This window comes from Erythrolamprus reginae, chromosome 2, assembly GCF_031021105.1.
Source record: "Erythrolamprus reginae isolate rEryReg1 chromosome 2, rEryReg1.hap1, whole genome shotgun sequence".
Taxonomy (NCBI): domain Eukaryota; kingdom Metazoa; phylum Chordata; class Lepidosauria; order Squamata; family Dipsadidae; genus Erythrolamprus; species Erythrolamprus reginae.
The window spans coordinates 272,037,392-272,057,566 of record NC_091951.1 but is presented as its reverse complement, the minus strand read 5'-3'; the positions used below and the strand labels follow the sequence as shown (position 1 = coordinate 272,057,566).

The following is a 20,175-nucleotide window of genomic DNA, read 5'->3' as shown; positions in this document are numbered from 1 at the left end:
AACAGCATTGAATGAATGCTTTGAAAAGAAAATGGAGCAGTAGGCAATGGTGGAGCAAAGCAGCAATTGGGAGTAATTTCTTTTCTTAAGAATGGGAGCATTTGTGTGTTGTGCTACAGGGCCTCTCAAACGACACATCTGAACTTCCTTCACAAATTAGAAGGAATAGCACCAAGTTGATAAGGGAACATGAAAAGTAATGAAGCATTCTTTTTTGAATAGTGTGGAATAAGAGAAGAAAGTCATCTTATCTTTAAATGTTAATCTCCATAACAATGGGGGTCCGATCTTGTCAGCTTTTAAGACTTGTCAATTTCAACTGGAAACCATGGAATTCTGGAAGTAGAAGTCTACAAGTCTTAAAGTTGCCAAATTTTGACACCCCTGCTCTATAGCAATCCAAGAATTCTTAATTTTCTCCCAAAATATCTGATGCGTTTCTTGTTCTATTGCGTTTTCATATTAAAAAATCTTGAGACTCTAAAAAGTGAACAGAGAAAAAACAACAAAGATGATTGGGGAACTAGAGGTAAAAACACCATTGAATCTTTGCAGGAAGTGGGGTCTGCAACTTTAAACACTTAAAGAGCCATTTGGACCAGTTTCCCACAGAAAAGAAAATACCAGGAGCCACAAAAGCTGGATGGGAATGGCCAACTCAACATCACTCATTTCCATGCAGTCACATGAACCGCCCCAGCCATGGTTACCCAGATTCTGTGGCTCCAGATATTCATTCTCTCTCTCTCTCTCTTCTTTCTCTTTCTCATCTCTTTCTCTATCTCTCATTTCTTTCTCCTCCCTCTCTTTCTCTCCCTCATGTTCCTCCCTCTCTTTATCTCCCTTATCTTTCTCCCTCTCTTTATCTCCCTTATCTTTCTCCCTCTCTTTCTCACCTCTCTCTCTCCCTCTCTCATCTTTCTCCTCCCCTCTTGTGTATGTTGGGTGTGTGTTCCCTCTTGAATTGAACCATTTCCAAAAACAGGCGAGATTTGGGTTTGGTTTTTGTTTTCTTTTTTGCTGATATTGTTCTTTCTTCTTTGGGTGCTTATGCTTTAAATCAAGAGTCATTTCAGATTCCCAGGTAAATGATGCCCATTCGTCTTCCTGCTGTGACTCCCGGTCAGCTGCCTGCCCCCTCCCTTGCCACTCACTCTCTCCTGCCTTGAAACAGAAGGGTGGTGGCAGTGGATGGAGACTCACTCCATATTCCAGAGCGGAAGCAAAGTGCCCCTCCACTTGCCTCTTTTTCCATCTCCGAGATGCGTGACTTTTCCCTGCCCCAAGACACTGGCTGGGTTACTGGGCTGCATCCAATCCTCCACGTCATAATTTATTTATTTTATTTATTAATTGGACTTGTATGTCCCAGGAGGAGGAGAGGGGACCCGAACACCATCTCCCCCATTGTGCAGTGTGCTAGGTTTAAGTGCAAGAGCAGCAAACAGCCTTAGAGGCAGCGAGAGGAATATGGAGAGACGTGCCCCAGCTGGTGTCTTGGGGCAGAGAAAGTGGCGCATCTCTCCATATTCCTCTCATTGCCTCCATGGCTGCTTGCTGCTCTAGAACTTAAACTTAGCGCACTGCACAATGGGGGAGACAGCGTCCAGGTTCCCTCCTCCTCCTCCTGGTGCCTGTTACCACGCGGAGCATCGACTGCAGCTGGGCAGCCCAGCCAGTGTCTCAGCATGGAGAAAAGTCGCACATCTCCCCCAGTGGCCAAGATGTGCACAGCACCAACAAGCGCAGGAAGAAGAGGCAAGTAGAGGGGCGCTTCGTTCCCACTCTGGAATATGGAGTGAGTCTCCATCCGCAGCAGTCACCCTTCTCAGGGTGGGGGGGAGGGGGGGATAATCCGACAGGGAGCTACAGGAGAGGGCTTGAAGAGCCACATTTGGCTCTAGAGCTGCATGTTGCCGACCCCCGGTCTCATCTAATGAAGAGAAGGATTAGGGGTTATACAATAGCAATAGAGTTCCAACCTAGAATTAAGGAGAATTTTACTCCTTAATTGGAATGATTAATCAGTGGAATTACTTCCCACCAGAATCCCTCCAGCATTCCAAAACTGGAGGTTTTTAAGAAAAGATTGGACAGCCCCCCGGAGATTAGAACTGCCCGCAGCCTCCTTGCCTTTCGTAAACTTCTTAAAACCCACCTCTACTGTCAGGCATGGGGGAATTGAGACATCTCCCCCACGCCTATACAGTTTATACATGGTATGTTTGTGAGTATGTTTGCTCTTAATAATGGGGTTTTTAGTGTTTTTTAAATTATTAGATTTGTTTACATTGTCTTTATTATTGCTGTGAGCCGCCTACGGAGAGGGGCGGCATACAAATCTAATAAATAAGTAAATAAGTAAATAAATTTGTATAGGGTTTCCTGCTTGAGTAAGAAAGGTCCAAGGTCCCTCCCAACTCTGTTATTCCATGAAATAAATGGCTCTGTAAAAAAGGAGAGTTAATAGTTCCATTTAATATTTATTTCATGGTATTGGAAATCTAATATCTGTTATTGCAATGAATAAGTATGGAAATATGATGCAGAAATATGATAGGAATATTCAGTATTGCAGTGGTGGTGAATATCTGTAGCTCAGATGTGGGATGACGGCGAAGGTTTGTTCTCTGAGTTTGTGGATTAGTTTCCGAACATTTCATTACCAGGTTAGGTAACATTTTCAGTGGAGTTTAGGGGAGTTTTCCATTCGGAAACCAACCCACAAGCTCAGAGAACAAAACTTCACCCTCAATATTCAGTATGTATAATCAATTCAACTATTCCCTATTTGCTTGAGCAGACCCGTCCCAGGCAATTAAAGGTCCCCTGTGACGAATCCAATAAAGCCACCTTGACATCTGGAGAAATTTGCCTGCGCAGCCTCCCATTCGATCCTCGATTGACCAACTTACTGCAGACTCCTAAAGCAGAAGACATTCAAAGGCAAAATGAAGAGGCCCGGCAAGCCAACAGGCCTACTGAGTTGTTTGCGCTCTATCCCAGTGTAGATGAGGTAAGCTGTATATTTTCTGGCACAACTATACTTCAACCATCTGGGTTTTTCAAAGAAACTATAATATCAAATGGTGGTATATGTTAGACATTAATTCATCCAGCCCAGCTGGTGTAATTAGCTATGGCAATTGTAGTTCATAAAAAGTTTAAGAAGGGGGGACATGATCGAAACATTTAAATATGTTAAAGGGTTAAATAGGGTTCAGGAGGGAAGTGTTTTTAATAGGAAAGTGAACACAAGAACAAGGGGACACAATCTGAAGTTAGTTGGGGGAAAGATCAAAAGCAACATGAGAAAATATTATTTTACTGAAAGAGTAGTAGATCCTTGGAACAAACTTCCAGCAGACGTGGTAGATAAATCCACAGTAACTGAATTTAAACATGCCTGGGATAAACATATATCCATCCTAAGATAAAATACAGAAAATAGTATAAGGGCAGACTAGATGGACCATGAGGTCTTTTTCTGCCGTCAGACTTCTATGTTTCTATGTTTCTAAGAAGAAGCAACCATGATGATAAAGAGTCTAGAGACTAAATCATATATCTAAATACTGTTATGTCTGTATACTACCAATACATAATTGACAAATAAATAAAATAAATAAATAAAAATAAAAGAAATAAATTGTGTACCGGTACCGCTGCAGCTCCTGCAACAATGAGGTAAAGTCTTTGTATCATAATTGCCCCCACGACAGTGCATTCTAAATAAACCTCCCTGGCTTTACTATAATTTTGATGACTTCCTACATTTTATGCATTAATTTTTTGCCTGATTGTAAAGTAAGAAATGAAGGGATGGTAACAGATGGTGTCAGGAAGCTAAAATGCACCAAAACAAATAACTCTTCTTAATGTCTTTAATAGGAGGATTCAGTACAAATACGACCAATACCTGAATGTCCAAAGGAGTATCTAGGTAATAGGATAGTAGTGAAAATACAGACACTGAAGTAAGTTCTACATCATTGGTGCAAATGGGACATTTTTAGGGATTTGGGTCAATCGGATGGCATATAGAGCCACCCATACAAGAGAATGACGGAATGAAATCTATAAAGTAGAAAGCAGGAAATTGACAGGTGTAAAACAAATTTCCTCCGTGTGCTTTTTCATTCAGAAAGCTTTTTTTTTGTTCAGGAAAGTACTTTAAAAACTTACCATGTGCAGTAGACAAAACACTCTATATAGAGTTCTCTATTTCTGCCTATTCTGATCTTTGTATATATCTATCTAATAAGAGTTATCTAGCTACCATACCATGTTAAAGTTCTTTTAAAAATGAGTTTTGATTTTAGGTCTAGTAGTTATCATGTGTAAGTTTAACACGCCTCATGAGTTAAACACATTTCATCTTTGTTAACATTGCTGCATTTTTTAAAAATGGTAATATGTAAAATGCTGTCCCTGTTGTTCTATCTTATGAAGAAATTATCCGGATGGCTGCAAAAACCTCTGTATCATTATAGGTGGTGTCACTATGGGTAGAGGTTCTAGATCTAGATGAAAGAGGATTTGCAACCAGCTTTTTAGCATCTTCTTCTCTCAGGCTGGTTAGATCCCATTTGCTCTGTTCTCAAAAGATTTGGTTTATAAAGGGAAATGGGATCTTTATTTATTTATTATTAATTGTTAATATTAAGTGATCATTATTTTGCCGTTGGAGATAACAAACATGCCTCTGCTCCTAGAAAATGTTAGATTCCATGCAAAACAATAGGAAAATAAAACAGCCACGGTATATAGCTGTATACACATTTTTAAATTGTTTAGTGTTGGCACTGAGGATTAAGTAGATAAAGCAAGACGAAGTTTTGAGTGAATTTTTCCAGGGCATGCATTATTCTAAGTAGCCATTGTCCTTGATTTCGTGTCACATAAATTAGTTTATTATTAGTTAGTGCCTTATTTTCTCCTTTGCAGATTTGAAATTGAAATTGAGCCATTATTTGTAACCTTAGCTCTTTATGATATAAGAGAACGGAAAAAGGTAAGAATGTAGCAGCACTATTTTCATTTAAATGCAGTGTTTAACATTTTGCTGACATCTTGGTTGTTTGCTAAGCTTGGTTTCTTTCTTGCAGAAGTTTCATTACCAAAGTTGACATCATTGTCATGTTTTGACACAGGGAGACAGTTTGCTGACTTTCTATGTGTGATCAGGATTGTTCTGATTTATGTACTGTTTCTCATTAGCCTGAATTGGTTGGCTGGATTCTTTTCTCTTAAATAGTTCCTGCCTATGGTTAATATTTGTTATATTTCACTGTAAAGGCTGTACATTGGAAGGTTATAAGTAACTTTTGGGCAACATGAAAATCTAAAGACAAAAGGTTTGGAGTTTTGTCTCCATCTATCCTGGATGCTTCTGAAGTCAGAAACTTCAGATCGTGCAGAATGCAGCCGCGAGAGCTATCGTGGAGCTTCCCAGATTTGCCCACGTTTCTACAACACTCCGTGGTCTGCACTGGCTGCCGATCAGTTTCCGGTCACAATTCAAAGTGTTGGTAATGACATTTAAAGCCCTACATGGCATTGGACCAGAATACCTCCCGAACCGCCTTCTATCGCACAAATCCCAGCGGCCGATAAGGTCCCACAGAGTTGGCCTTCTCCGGGTCCCGTCGACCAAACAATGTCGTTTGGCGGGCCCCAGGGGAAGAGCCTTCTCTGTGGCGGCCCTGGCCCACTGGAACCAACTCCCCCCGGAGAATAGAACGGCCCCCACCCTCCTTGTCTTTCGCAAGTTACTCAAGACCCACCTGTATCTCCAGGCATGGTAGAACTAAGACATCTCCCCCAGGCTTTTTATATTTCACGTTTGGTATGTATGTGCTGTATGGTTTTTAATTGTTGGGGTTTTTATATATTTTTTATTATTAGATTTGTCCCATTGTTACACTGTTTTTTATTACTGTTGTGAGCCGCCCCGAGTCTTCGGAGAGGGGCGGCATACAAATCTAATAAATAATAATAATAATAATAATAATAATAATAATAATAATAATAATGCCAAGATATTGTGCTTCCATTTTCAGGGAAATGGAATAGCATTGAAAATATACTGTAGATTTACAAGTTATGCTTTGATCCAAGGGAATGAAAATTCAATCTGGATTACTTTATTCTACCTCATGATTTGAACAAATTATTTGTTCTACCTAATTAGATGTGACATACAGAAACAAATTTTCAACATCTGCCTATAGTTTTGGGAAATATAATTAGCTAATAATTTATACTATGTCTTTATTCAGTACACATGTAGCCTGTCACAGTCAACATGACTCTTCGTAGATTGCAGTATTGTATATAATACAAAATAAGCAATGAGTGTAGCAATTTCTAGAATTTGACTTTTCTTTTAGTCATTTCTTATTTATTCATCAATTTATGGATGAGTGGGAGATATATTATTTTATTGGACAGGCAAACTTGCTTTAAACTGCCCAACAATCCTTTGAATGGCAGGTTAAGATTAGAAATTGTATCAGAATTTTAAAATGCACGGCTGTACTACTTCCTAAGTAGTACAGCCGTACTACTTAAGTCCATTCACGGACTTAAGCAATTAGCTCTGCATTTTAAGATTTAACCAGAAAAATATATATACTGTAGTGTAATGCTTACAATTATTGTTATGACAGTACTGTAGGATGCATGCTGTAACTGACATAGAATGCACTTTTTCTTTCATCCTATTTCTTTTTTTAAGATCTCTGAAAATTTTCATTGTGATTTGAACTCTGAACAATTTAAAGGGTTTTTGCGATCCCATACACCATGTATTGACTCCTCCACTCAGGCTAGGGCTGCTGTATTTTCGGTAACATACCCTTCATCAGATATCTATCTTGTGCTGAAGGTGAGTCACGTTATTTGTATTCTAATGACAGTTTCTTTCTTATTCTTACTTTCTGACCTGAGCCAGACAGAGTTGGTTGTAATGGAAGCAAGCAAGACAGCATATACCAATGATGATGAACCTGTGGCACATGTGTCATAGATGGCACACGGAGCCATCTATGTTGGTGCATTCTGGTGGTGATAGCTCATAATTATTTTTATTTCCAGGCAACGTGGCATTGTTCACTCTGGATATAACTATTATTAACTCTACTAAACAAATAATTCCCTCAACACTGTCAGACTTTTTACTAAATCTGCACTTCTATTCTACTAGTTTTTCTCAGCATTCCTATCACCCTTTTCCTCCCACTTAGGACTGTATGACTGTAACTTGTTGCTTGTATCCTAAGATTTTTATTAATATCTCTGTTTCTTTATTGCTTATTTCATTTGACCTCTATGACAATCATTAAGTGTTGTACCACATGATTCTTGACAAATGTATCTTTTTCTTTTATGTACGCTGAGAGCATATGCACCAAGACAAATTCCTTGTGTGTCCAATCACACTTGGCCAATAAAATTCTATTCTATTCTATTCTATTAAAATTTTATTGTTAATTAGATTCTATCTTTCTTTTTTTGGTAGATTGAGAAAGTCCTTCAGCAAGGAGAAATTGGGGATTGTGCAGAACCTTACATCTTTCTAAAAGAGAGTGAAAGCGGAAAGGTAGATATCATAGTTTTTAACTGGAACTGCAGATCTATTACCCTGATAATAGGGATATTTATGTAGCTATCTTTCTGTATTATTGAGATTTTAAGTGTTATTTCAAGATATCGTTTTTCGTCCCATATCTTGAAATGTACATAATCAGATACTCAAAGATTGAGCTGATCACCACAATTTTTATTCTAAAAAATTACTTTACAAGTATAACAGACTTGTAGGATAATATGTGTCCCAGGATATAAGCTTGAAGATGCACTCTCCAATAATTTAAAAATTAGCACAAAATACAAGTAATCCTTGACTAATGACCACAATTGAGCCTAAAATTTCCAATGTTAAACAAGATAGTTGTTAAATGAATGTTGCCCCATTTATGACATTTCTTGCCATGGTTGTTAAGTGAATCACTGCAGTTATTTAGTTAGTAACAAGATTGTTAGATTAATCAGGCTTCCCCATTGATTTTGCTTGTCAAAAGATTGCGAAAGGTGATCACATGACCATAGGAAATTCCATAAGTATGGAAGACCAGTCATAAATCACATTTTTCAGTGCCTTTGTGACTTTTAACAGTCACTAAACAAAGGTTGTAAGTCAGGGACTACCTATATGTCAGACCTATGTAAATGTTTAATCTTACAAATCTGATTAATATTAGGACTGTTAGCAATGAATTCGCAAACTCATCTGATGATATAAAATGTGGGATACCAGATTTAAATTTCATAAATAAATCTCTGCTTTCCCATTCAATTGTTACTCTCAATTGCTTTGCACTGATATTTTAAAAATAACACCTAACTTCTGCCTACAGTATATTGAATGAGGCTTTAGTTGATTAGATTTGTCGCTGACTCTGTTGGCTTTTGTTTTAAGTTATAATTCTGCAAAAAAAAAAAACCCTTACGTTATGACTGCCACAACAGCATGTTAGATCATTTCTTTTCTGTTTAATCAATTTTTATGATTTTAACCAGCATATATTTTTCTGCCTATTTTTTAGACTAAGGAAAAGATTGAGAAATTAAAACAACAAGCAGAGAACTTTTGTCAACGTTTAGGAAAGTACCGCATGCCTTTTGCTTGGATACCTATAAATTTAGCAAGTTTCTTTAGTATTCCAACACTTGAGAAAGATATAGCTGAGTTAGAAGTTTTCAATGGTAAGTTTAAATATGACTGTGTATATATCTTATAATTCAACCTAGATACTGTAATTAACTATTTTCTACTAACTGTATAAATATATAAATAAGTGCTGATAAATACATAAATACATGCTGAACAAAAATTGAAGGATATCCTAGCTAGTTAAGCAAGTTTAATAAGTAGTGTTCTGGCATGGAAGCTAATCCTCATAATTGATGGACAATTGGAAAAAACTCTCTTCATGGTGTTTTGTTTCTATCAGTACCGTAATATATTATACTCTGTATCAGTGGTTCCCACAAACTTTTTCAGTCCACCATCCCCATGGTGCTACAAATTCATCCTCAGTGACACCCCACCCCTTTCAGGTGGGTTTGGCTTGGTGGTTAGGTGACCCGGTGGGCGTGACCAACTTGTAAAATGTGGTGGAACTCACTTAACTCTTGCTTAGCAACCAAACATTTGGGCTCAATTGTGGTCATACGTCTTCCTTCCTTCCTTCCTTCCTTCCTTCCTTCCTTCCTTCCTTCCACCCTCCCTCCCTCCTTCCTCCTTTCTATCTTTCTTTCTTTTTCCCTCCCTCCCTCCCTCCTTTCTTTCTTTCTTTCTTTCTTTCTTTCCTTCCTTTCTTTTTTCTTTCTCTCCCTCCCTCTTTCTTTCCTTCCTTCCTCCCTCCCTCCTTCCTCCTTTCTATCTTTCTTTCTTTTTCCCTCCCTCCTTTCTTTCTTTCTTTCCTTCCTTCCTTCCTTCCTTTCTTTCTTTGTTTCTCTTTTCTTTCTCTCTCTCCCTCTATCTTTCCTTCCTTCCTTCCTTTCTTCCTTCCTTCTTTCTTTCTTTCTTTCTTTCTTTCTTTCTTTCTTTCTTTCTTCTGCAGTAGAAAGCAATCTCCCTCAGGCAGATATCTTGTGGCAGCACCTATGAGATGCTCCTAAAATTCCAAATTACTCAACAACTCCCAAGATGGGGGATTCCCGACATATGGTTTATGGCTTATAAAATGATTCCATTTGTGCAGGTATATCCCAATGAAAGAAAGTGAGGGCATCTATGAATGTGTGAATGCACATGAGAAACTTCCATGCCTCTCTCTCTCTCTCTCTTTCTCTCTCTCTCTCTCTCTCTCTTTCTTTCTTTCTTTCCAACCCAGCAACTGGGCCAAGTTCCCACAGTGGTGCTAGCAGTCAGCTGAGCTGATCTGCAAAGAGAGCAGGCAGGTGGGTGGATGAGAAGCGACCCGCTCACCCACTGGTTGGGCCAGGCTGAACTGAACGCCAGCCTCAGAAGGCAGGCAGGCATGGGGGAACACTGGGAAGGCCACGTGGTAGTTCGCCAAGCATGTTAAGGCTGCTACCTTCCTTACCTGGCACCCCGACATGCTTTCCTGCCTTCCACGTCATCTCTTAGCACCCCCTGCTGCCTCCCTGCCTCTTAACACCCCCTAAGTCAGTGGTTCTCAACCTGGGGGTCGGAACCCCTTTGGGGGTCAAATGACCATTTCACAGGGGTCACCTAAGACCATGGGAAAAAACAAATTTCCTATGGTGTTAGGAACTAAAGCTTCTATTCTGGCGCCTTGGAACATATTTTTACAATCCGACCAATAAGGCGTTGACAGTGTGGGGTGTTCCTCTGATCTTCCTGCCAAACAGCTTAAAGCTTTGTTGGGAGAAGTGGCGCTAGACTTATAGTTGGGGGTCACCACAACATGAGGAACTGTATTAAGGGGTTGTGGCACTAGAAAGGTTGAAAACCACTGCCCTAAGTCATCCCACTGCCCACCAAGGGGCAGTACTGGCACTTTGGGAACCACTGCTCTATATCATTAAAGAGTTGGATCCAAAGATTTTCTTTAGCTGATCCAAAGAGCCTTGCTCTGGAAATCATTGTTCAGTTGCAGGAAAACTACTATGACTACCTTATTCTGTTGCCTCATTAAAAGATTAATCTTTGAACATGTACTCAAGATAAGAAAAAAGGATGTGTTTATTGACACTATACTTTATACTGTATTAAGTCATCACAGTAACATCTTCAACATTCTAGCATACAAACTAATTATTAACCCTGTAAGAGGTTGAGCAAATTACCAGGTTTCATCCTTTGTTTTAATTTTAAATCACGGTATATCCTACAGGTTTGTTGCATAAATGAGATCATAGGTCTCATTATTCAAGTCCTTGACTTACCACCAAAATTGAGTCCAAAATACCCTATTAAACTAGACCAGTGTTTTTCAACCAGTGTGCCGTGGCACACTAGTGTTCCATGAGACATGGTCAGGTGTGCCGCGAAGCTCAGAGAGAAAGAAAGCAAGAGAGAGAGAGAGAGAGAGAGAGAACAAGAGAGAGAGAAAGAAAGCAAGAGAGAGAGAGAAAGAGAGAGAAAGAAAGCAAGAGAGAGAGAAAGACATAGAGGGAGGTAGGGAGGGAGAGAGAAAGAGAGCAAAAAAGAGAGGAGGGAAGGAAGAGAAAGAAAGAGGGATGGAGAGAGAGAAAGAAATAGGAAGGAAGGAAGAGAAAGAGGGAGAAAGAAATAGAGTGAAAGGGAGGAAGATAATTTTTTGTCCAAACTTTTGTTTAGCCCCCCCCCCCAATGTGCCCCAGAGTTTCATAAATGTAAAAAATGTGCCGCGGCTCAAAAAAGGTTGAAAATCACTGAACTAGACTTACAATCCTAGGTCTTGAAAGCTTAGAACTACAACACTTTAAACATGACCTAAGCATTGCCCACAAGATCATATGCTACAACGTCCTCCTTGTCAATGACTACTTCAGCTTCAATCACAACAACACAAGAGCACACAACAGATTCAAACTTAATATTAACCGCTCCAAACTTGACTGTAAAAAATACGACTTTAGTAATCGAGTTGTTGAAGCATTGAACGCATTACCAGACTCTGTAGTGTCATCCCCTAACCCCCAAAATTTTACCCTTAGACTATCCACAGTTGACCTCTCCCGATTCCTAAGAGGTCAGTAAGGGGTGTGCATAAGCGCACCAGAATGCCTTCCGTCCCCTGTCCTAATACTTCTCTTATATTTCTACTAACTACATGTATATGTTTATGAACTCTAGTATTTCTTCCACATTATTCCTATATCTTTTCTTCTAATCTTTCATTGATATATTTTACTATGATTATATCCTCTGAAATCTACATTATGTATCTGACTTAATTAATTAATTAATTAAAATTTTACATTTTAAGGAAAAGGGTCTTGTGGCGATCGAAAAACACTGACACTGTCATCTAGAAGATCTTCTGAAAGAGGCCTTGGCTCAGACGATATTCCTGGGCCAGTGAACTTCAGAACCACCACTCTGACTGTCAACACTTTTTTTAAACAGGTACTTTACACCGTTGGAAAGTTTTTTGGAGAGGGGTGGCATATAAATCCAATTAATAAAATGATAAATAAAATAAAACTTACATTGTCGATAAATTTAAGTGATACGATAAGTTTTTATATGTAGTTAATTACAAATTAATTTAGACTAGACTAGACTAGACTAGACTAGACTAGACTAGACTAGACTAGAATAGAATAGAATAGAATAGAATAGAATTCTTTATTGGCCAAGTGTGATTGGACACACAAGGAATTTGTCTTCAACAGTTTTCATATTCAATAACTTGCTTTTTTCAGGAAGGAGACAGACTTAGTGATGAAGACTTATTCAAGTTTTTAGCTGACTACAAAAGGTCCTCATTGCAGAGAAGAACAAAACCTATACCAGGTATGCTTAATTATTAATATTAGATACTCATACTACCATGTTTCCCCCCAAATAAGACCCTGTCTTATATTTTTTGAATCCTAAAATAAGTGCTTGGCCTTATTTTCAGGTAGGTCTTATTATTTTTTTGGAGCATAGAGCAAGATGGGTCTTCTCTTGCCATCTTTCCTGATTTCCAGCTCTGTCTCCCTAACCTTAACCGTAAGAAATGATATTTTTGGGGGAGGGTTTATTTTCAGGGGAAGGACTTATTTGGGGAGATGTCTTATTTTCAGGAAAACACACTATATACTGGCTATTTTTGATTAACCATTTCCCCCCAAGAAAAACAATGGTTTCATTTATTAAATTTCCTCTGCTCAAATGCTTGAGGGAACTACAATTTAATATGAGCAATGTAAGAAGCCAGCAAGCAAAAGTAAGGATGAACTTTTTGCCTGGTCCCAATTGCAGGTGTTAATTTAGTCACACATTAATCGTTCCCATTAATAACATCTGGATATGTTTGTTGTAACATATCATTCAAAATTTGCTGTAGTAAATGACTTATCACCCCAGAACATTTTACACTCTGGCCTTGAAAGAACTAATTAAGTTATTGGGCAAATTGGGGACACAGAATTTCAAAATAATTTGAGTCCAGTCACAAACAATTACTGAGCCTTAAGAAGATGCCTAGAGATGCTTTCTTGCAAACTGCTTAAGTTTACTTAATATTATTCAGAATTCTGTAAAGCTCAGTTTAATAGAGCTCACTTGACCCTTTTAGACGATATTATTATTATTATATTACTGAATAATATTATTTAGATAATAAATGTAACAATATGTCATTTAAATTCGGGAAGGTTGAATTAATTAAACATGTTATTTGCATGTTTTATTAACATTATCTTGAAAGAATCCAGATCACATGAAGTGTTCTGTTTATTCTTATTTTAAGTCAAGCTTAATTCAGCCCTTAATGATAATAAAAAATATCAGGTCACTGAATAAATTTTATATTAAACATTTTTTTGCATATTTAGTTTTATAATTTTGCTTTTTAGCAAAAGGAACTTGCTGGAATATGAAAATTTTTAAATGATTGAGATGAAGTAAATTACAATGTTTTAAGTTTGGTTTATGTGGTTTGTATTTTTTGTGACTCTGGCTAAAGACCATAATAAACTACTACTTTTATAGCCAAAACCATTATTAGTTCTGCATTTTTTTTCTCAGTGTAGCTAAATGGATGTTTTGGGGATGCTTATACTGTAAGATGTAACCCCTCCTTATTGTTTATTTTATTTATTTATTTATTTGTCATACAAGTATAGTATTGTAGTATGTTTTAACATAACATAAGTATAAAGTAGAGATAGAAAGGATAAAAAAAGACAGTAGGACAGGGATGGTATGCAAACCCCTTACAGACCTCTTAGAAAAGAGGAGAGGTCTATAGTAGATAGTGTAAGGTTGAATATTTTGGGATTGGGGGAAGAAACAACAGAGTCCAGTAGTGAATTCCAGGCATTGACCACTCTATTGTCCAGCAACTAGTATTTAGATACTGTACATACTGTCTCCATCCTAGAGATAGCACTGAGTGTTCAATGACTTGTTCTTTGTGATTTTATCCAATCTCTTTTAAAGATATCGAGGTATCTTTGTCTTGTAGTAGTGAAGACATTGGACCCTCATAATGGAGAATTCCCATGCCGAATCTTCCCTTCCCCAAGGGGCTTCTTTCAGACCCATTTCTCTTAAAGTAAACCCTGCCACCCTATTACAGATTAACACATCCTGGCCATATTTAGCCTGAGATTTCTGTTTCCCCCCGCTCAGATGGAAGGATGAGTGAACGAGAAGGAGAGAGAAAGGGAGGAAGAGGGGAAGGAAGGAAGAGATAAAGGAGAAGAGGAAGAGGAAAAATGAGAGGAGGAAGAGGAGGAAAAGGAGAAAGAGATAAAGGAGAAGAGGAAGAGGAAAAATGAGAGGAGGAGGAAGAGGAGGAAAAGGAGAGGAAGAGGAGGAGGAAAAGGAGAGGAGGAGAAAGCGGAAGAGGAGAAGGAGAAGGAAGAGCAGGAGAAGGAGAACCAGGAAATGGAGGAGATGAAGAGGAGGAGAAAAAGGAGAGGAGGAGGAAGAGGAGGAAAAGGAGAGGAAGAGTAGGAGAAAAAGGAGAGGAGGAAGAGGGGGGAAAGGAGATGAAGAGGAGGAGAAAAAGGAGAGGAGGAGGAGGAGGAAGAGGAGGAGGAGAAAGAAAAGCAGGAGAGGAAGAGTAGGAGAAAAAGGAGAGGAGGAGGAAAAGGAGAGGAAGAGGAGGAGCAAAAGGAGAGGAGGAGGAAGAGAAGGAGGAGGAGAAAGAAAAGGAGAAGAGGAAGAGGAAAAATGAGAGGAGGAGGAAGAGGGGGAAAAGGAGAGAAGGAGGAGGAGAAAGAAAAGCAGGAGAGGAAGAGTAGGAGAAAAAGGAGAGGAGGAGGAAGAGGAGGAGAAAAAGGAGAGGAGGAGGAAGAGGAGGAGAAAAAGGAGAGGAAGAAGAGAAGGAGGAGGAGAAAGAAAAGGAGAAGAGGAAGAGGAAAAATGAGAGGAGGAGGAAGAGGAGGAAAAGGAGAGGAGGAGAAAGCGGAAGAGGAGAAGGAGAAGGAAGAGCAGGAGAGGAAGAGGAGGAGAAAAAGGAGAGGAGAGGAAGAGGAGTGGAGGAGGAGTGGAGGAGGAAGAGAAGGAGGAGGAGAAAGAAAAGCAGGAGAGGAAGAGTAGGAGAAGAGTAGGAGAGAGGGAGAGGGAGGGGAAGAGGGGAAGGAAGGAAAAGAGAGAAAGAGAAAAAAGTGGAAGGAAGAGAGAAGGAAAGAAAGGAAGAGAGAGAGGGAGAGAGAGAGAGCAAGAAAGAAAGAGTGAGTGATGAGAGAGGAAGGAAGAGAGTGAGAGAGAGTGAGAGTGGTTTTTTTCTCAAGGTGACACACCACCTGAGTTATGCTCGGGTTTTTGGCAAATTTTGACACACCAAGCTCAAAAGGTTGCCCATCACTGGTCTAGACCATAGGTCCCTGATGGCGAACCTATGGCACCCGTGCCGCAGATGGCACACGGAGCCATATCGGAGGACACGTGAGACTTTGCCCTGTCTCAGCTCCAACATGCATGTGTGTGTTGACCAGCTCATTTTCAGCCTTGGGAAAGGTGATTAAAACCCTCCGGACACTTCAGGAAAGTTTCCCTGAAGCCCCGGAAGCAAAAAAAATCATCCAACAGACAAACCAGAAGTTCAGAAAAACACACTTCTGGTTTGCCATTGTGCTGTTTTTTGCATTCTGGAGGGTTCAGGAAAGCTTCCTGAAGCCCCAGGGTGTAAAAAACAGCACAATGGGCAAACCTGAAGTGTGTTTTCTGAAATTCCGATTTGCCCACTTGGGCATTTTTTTACCTACCAGGCTTTGGTAAGCCTGTGCGCATGTGCGGGGGGCAGTGCAGGGGATGTGCGCTTATGGGGAAAGCAAAGGGTTTGGGCACATGCGCGCATGCACCCTTTTGGCACGCGAACCAAAAACTGTTTGCCATCACTGCTATATGAGAACAGGGCTGGTTAGATTAGGGATTACCTTATGGCTTTTGTACTTTTAATGTACCGTATCACTTTCCTTTTATTTATTTTCCTAAGGTCTGCTTAAATTGGAGATCTCCCCTGCTTCAGACAGCCTCAATTGTTGTCTCAGCCCAGAACTGTTACAAGTAAAGCCATTCGCTGAGAATCGCAGCCGTATTCATAAAGAGATTTTGGAGTTTCCAGTACGAGAAGTGTATGTGCCCCATACTCTATATAGGTAAGATATTTTATACATCTTGCTGAATTAGGAGACTCAGATGTAAGTTAAAACGGATGGAAATAGCTTTGTTATCTGGATTTTTGTGAATAAGTGTTGAAAACATATTTTGTCTGTACAGTGTTCCCTGGACTTTCGCAGGGGATACGTTCCAAGACTGCTCGCGAAAGTCAAATTTCCGCAAAGTAGAGATGCTTCCTTCCTTCCTTCCTTCCTTCCTTCCTTCCTTCCTTCCTTCCTTCCTTCCTTCCTTCCTTCCTTCCTTCCATCCATCCATCCATCCATCCATCCATCCATCCATCCATCCTTCCCCTTCCCTCCTCCATTCCTGGTTTTACTTGTGCCCAGAACCCTCAGGGGCAACGGGGCGGCAAGCTGGGGGCTTTGCTGCACTTGATGCAGCGGCGGCGGGCGGCAGTAAGGCTCAGCTTCAGGTGGAGCGTACCAACGCTTTGAGAATTAAAGGGGATGGATCGGGAGGCTGGGCAGAAGCAGAGCTTTTATTTAAAGAAGCAGGACGGCTGGGGTGGTGGTGGGGAGAAGGAGAGTTAAAACGTGCAATATTGTACATCGGGCGGCCCCAGAAAACCCTTGGTATGCAAAAAAAGCCATGGAGTATTTTTTTAATAATATTTTTTGAAAAACCGTGGTATAGAAATTTCAGGATGTCGGACCCGCGAAAGTCAAGGGAACACTGCATTTACTTTGGGAGACAGAAACAACAGAACTATTGTAAACAAGATAATTATTTTGTATTTTTTTCCTGCAGCTTTCCCTTCATAGGTACCTTTGACATCAATAGCTAACTGTTATTTTTTCCATGGTAGGAACTGGACTGTGGAACAGCTTGCCACTGGAACTGAGGCTAGCCTTCCCATTACAGTTTCTGTTTTACCCATTCAGAGTTCTCTAAATTAAAGTTTTTATGATGGTGTGTTTAACGGTTAGTTTAAATTTCATTGTGTAAGAATGTTTCTAGGTTGCTAATTGGAGCCTCCTACACTGTACATGTTAAAATAAATGCAGAAACAAATATATACATAACAGGAACTAGAGAAAGAAGAAAGACCCTTCTAGGTTTTTATTGGTTTTTTAATTTATTGTGCTTGTTTTACCCCACTAATTGTAATATTATGAGAGGTTCTTTTCTGTATCTTCCAAGGTATTGAGGAAGGTAATGGAAGAAATGGAATTGTAAATGGTAGTCTGGTTATTATGGAATAATATCATATTAATTCTTGTCTTTAAGCAGCAAAAAAAAAATGTTTATTTTTCAAATGTTCAAAAAATGTTTGTTCCTTTTAATCAGTTCAAAATAAAAGTATAATGCTTTTTCACATAATTGTTTCTGCCACTTTTACATCACTGATGGAGGAACGGTAAGGTATTACGTTCCGGTAGTGATTTTCGGGATGCACATGCAGCTGTGCTTCCCTGACGCATGCGTGCACCTACACGAGATTTGGCTTCTGCGCATGCGCAGCAAGCGAAATCTTGCGTGAAGACGTGAGATAAAGATGTTGGCAATTTTTTTCACCTATTTTTTGCTTCTGTGCATGCCGAAATCTCACTTGTGCGCACACCCCCACGCGAGATTTCGCTTGCTGCACATGCGCAGAAGCCAAATCTCACACCGACAGGCACGCATATACCCGCCAGATGAGTGCGCACCAACGACAGCCTCAGAGGGCGCACCAGTAGCACCGAAGACGGCAGGCCTTTGCTGTTTTACGTGTTTGGTTTTCTAGGGTTTCAACTTACGATTTAAGCAGTATTTGTAAGCTGAAGTTCTTTAGTTCTTTTATTCATAGCAGCAGCCAATTAGCCATGTTGTTTCCCAGGACTTCCTATTCCTCTATTCCCCCCCACCCAGAATTACACAGAACAATCTTTGAATATGCTTAGCCCTGATTGGATTACTCTCATTAAAATGAAAACAAAAGACATTCTGTACAAATACTTCTACAGATTTTCTTAGATTCACTGATTGGCCTGAATCCTGCTCTGACCAGGTAGTAATTGTACTGAAGGCTTGATTGGACCATAAGAAGCAGAAAGTATGTTTAATGAAACAAAGATAATGGGAAATGGCAAAAATGGCAAACTAAGACTCGGTCTATGTTCCCTTTACCAACTCCGGAACCGCCTGCTACCGCACGAATCCCAGCTACCAATAAGGTCCCACAAAGTTGGCCTTCTCCGGGTCCTGCTGACTAAACAATGTTGTTTGGCGGGCCTCAGGGGAAGAGCCTTCTCTGTGGCAGCCCCGGCCCTCTGGAATCAACTCCCCACGGAGATTAGAACTGCCCCCACCCTCCTTGTCTTTCGTAAATTACTTAAGACCCGTCTGTACCGCCAGGCATGGGGGAGTTGAGACACCTTTCCCCCAGGTTTTTATATTTATGTTTGGGTATGTATGTGTTGTTTGCTTTTTAAATATGATAGGGTTTTTATGTTCTTTTTTAATATTAGATTTGTTTGCGCTAGAATATTGTTTTTATTGTTGTTGTGAGCCGCCCCTAGTCTTTGGAGAGGGGCGGCATACAAATCTAATAAATAAATAAATGAATGAATGAATGAATAAATAAATAAATAAAATAAACTATTTTTAGCCCTCTTTGAAAGGAGGCATTCAATATGCTAAAATATTTTTGGTAAGGGATTACAATGAGGAATGGTGGAGAAAAATTTTTATAGTGCTATTTTTATCTATTTAAGCAAATCACTTTACAATTTCATTTTTTTAAAGTAAGAAGATAAAGACAGTACTTCCAAAAATACATTAATTATCAATCTTCTCAAGAAATATTTCCTGGTATGCAACGAGAACAGACTTTGTCTCTTACTCTTGCGTTTATACTTCTAGAAAAAAAAAGTTCTTTATTGAATTTAAATCAATTCTGACCACTTCTGCTTAACATAATTCACATCATAAGAAATAAAACATTCATCTGTGACCTGTTTGTTTATTGCAGCACTTTCAGCTGATTCACCACTTCTGACATATTGTAATGATATAATAAGGAAGTCATGAGAATTATGGTGTGTTGGTAACTGTGTGAGAACCGTTATACCTAACGGTATTAGAAAATGTTTCCCATTCATCAAGTACAGTTTTAGCATATTTATTATTAAGATGGCCACCAACCTAAATAAATCTTAGCTTAAGAATAGTCTATCTTTAGGTCCCTGATGTTTTAAGATTTTTTGGTAAAATAAGGGATGAGGTGGGTGAGATGTTAATACAAAATGAGTGGGTCCATCTTATGTTAGAGGGACCTTCTAAGATCTCTTGATTTGGTGGAACTGAACTTTTAATATCCTGCTCATAAAGATAAATACCTTTTTTTTATGTTAAAAAAACTGGATGTACACCAGATCTCCAGTTTCAACCAGATGACTACTTTATTAAAACATTACATTGCAAAAATCAAAGAATATCCTCTATCACTTGCATACCTGTACTCTAAAGCAGTAATGACAAACGTATGGCGTGCATGCCTAGAACCATATCTGAGGGCATTTGAGACGTTGCCCTATGTCAGCTCCAATGTGCATGTGTGCATTGGCCAGCTGATTTTTGGGCTTCTTTACGATTGTTTTCATTCTCCCTAGGCTTTAGGAAAGCCTCCTGAAGCCTGTGGATGGTGAAAACGGTCCCATCGAACGTTCACTTGTGTGCATTGCCCCCAGCCTCCTTTTCACTGTCAGAGGTCTTCAGGAACTTCTTCAGTTTTGGATAGCTGGCCTCCCACACCTCATTGTATCTCACCTCCCACAACCCATTTGTTCTGGCAAGGCTTTTCTGAAGACCTCTGCAGCCGATAACAGAGCTATAATCCAGAACGGATCGATCTGGAGCTATGTTATCAGCTA

General features: G+C 39.5%; 1 protein-coding gene across 1 annotated transcript in view; it reads left to right on the top strand.

The window, feature by feature from the left end:
• The window catches only part of DOCK8 (dedicator of cytokinesis 8), a 124,196-nt gene that overhangs the window by 31,645 nt on the left and 72,376 nt on the right, over nt 1-20,175 (top strand). Inside the window, exons 6-14 of the mRNA XM_070742627.1 lie at nt 2,804-3,016; nt 3,892-3,977; nt 4,948-5,014; nt 6,740-6,889; nt 7,523-7,603; nt 8,610-8,769; nt 11,967-12,106; nt 12,406-12,496; nt 16,137-16,299. Coding sequence (XP_070598728.1) covers nt 2,804-3,016; nt 3,892-3,977; nt 4,948-5,014; nt 6,740-6,889; nt 7,523-7,603; nt 8,610-8,769; nt 11,967-12,106; nt 12,406-12,496; nt 16,137-16,299 — 1,151 coding nt within the window. The remainder of the gene's footprint in view (nt 1-2,803; nt 3,017-3,891; nt 3,978-4,947; nt 5,015-6,739; nt 6,890-7,522; nt 7,604-8,609; nt 8,770-11,966; nt 12,107-12,405; nt 12,497-16,136; nt 16,300-20,175) is intronic.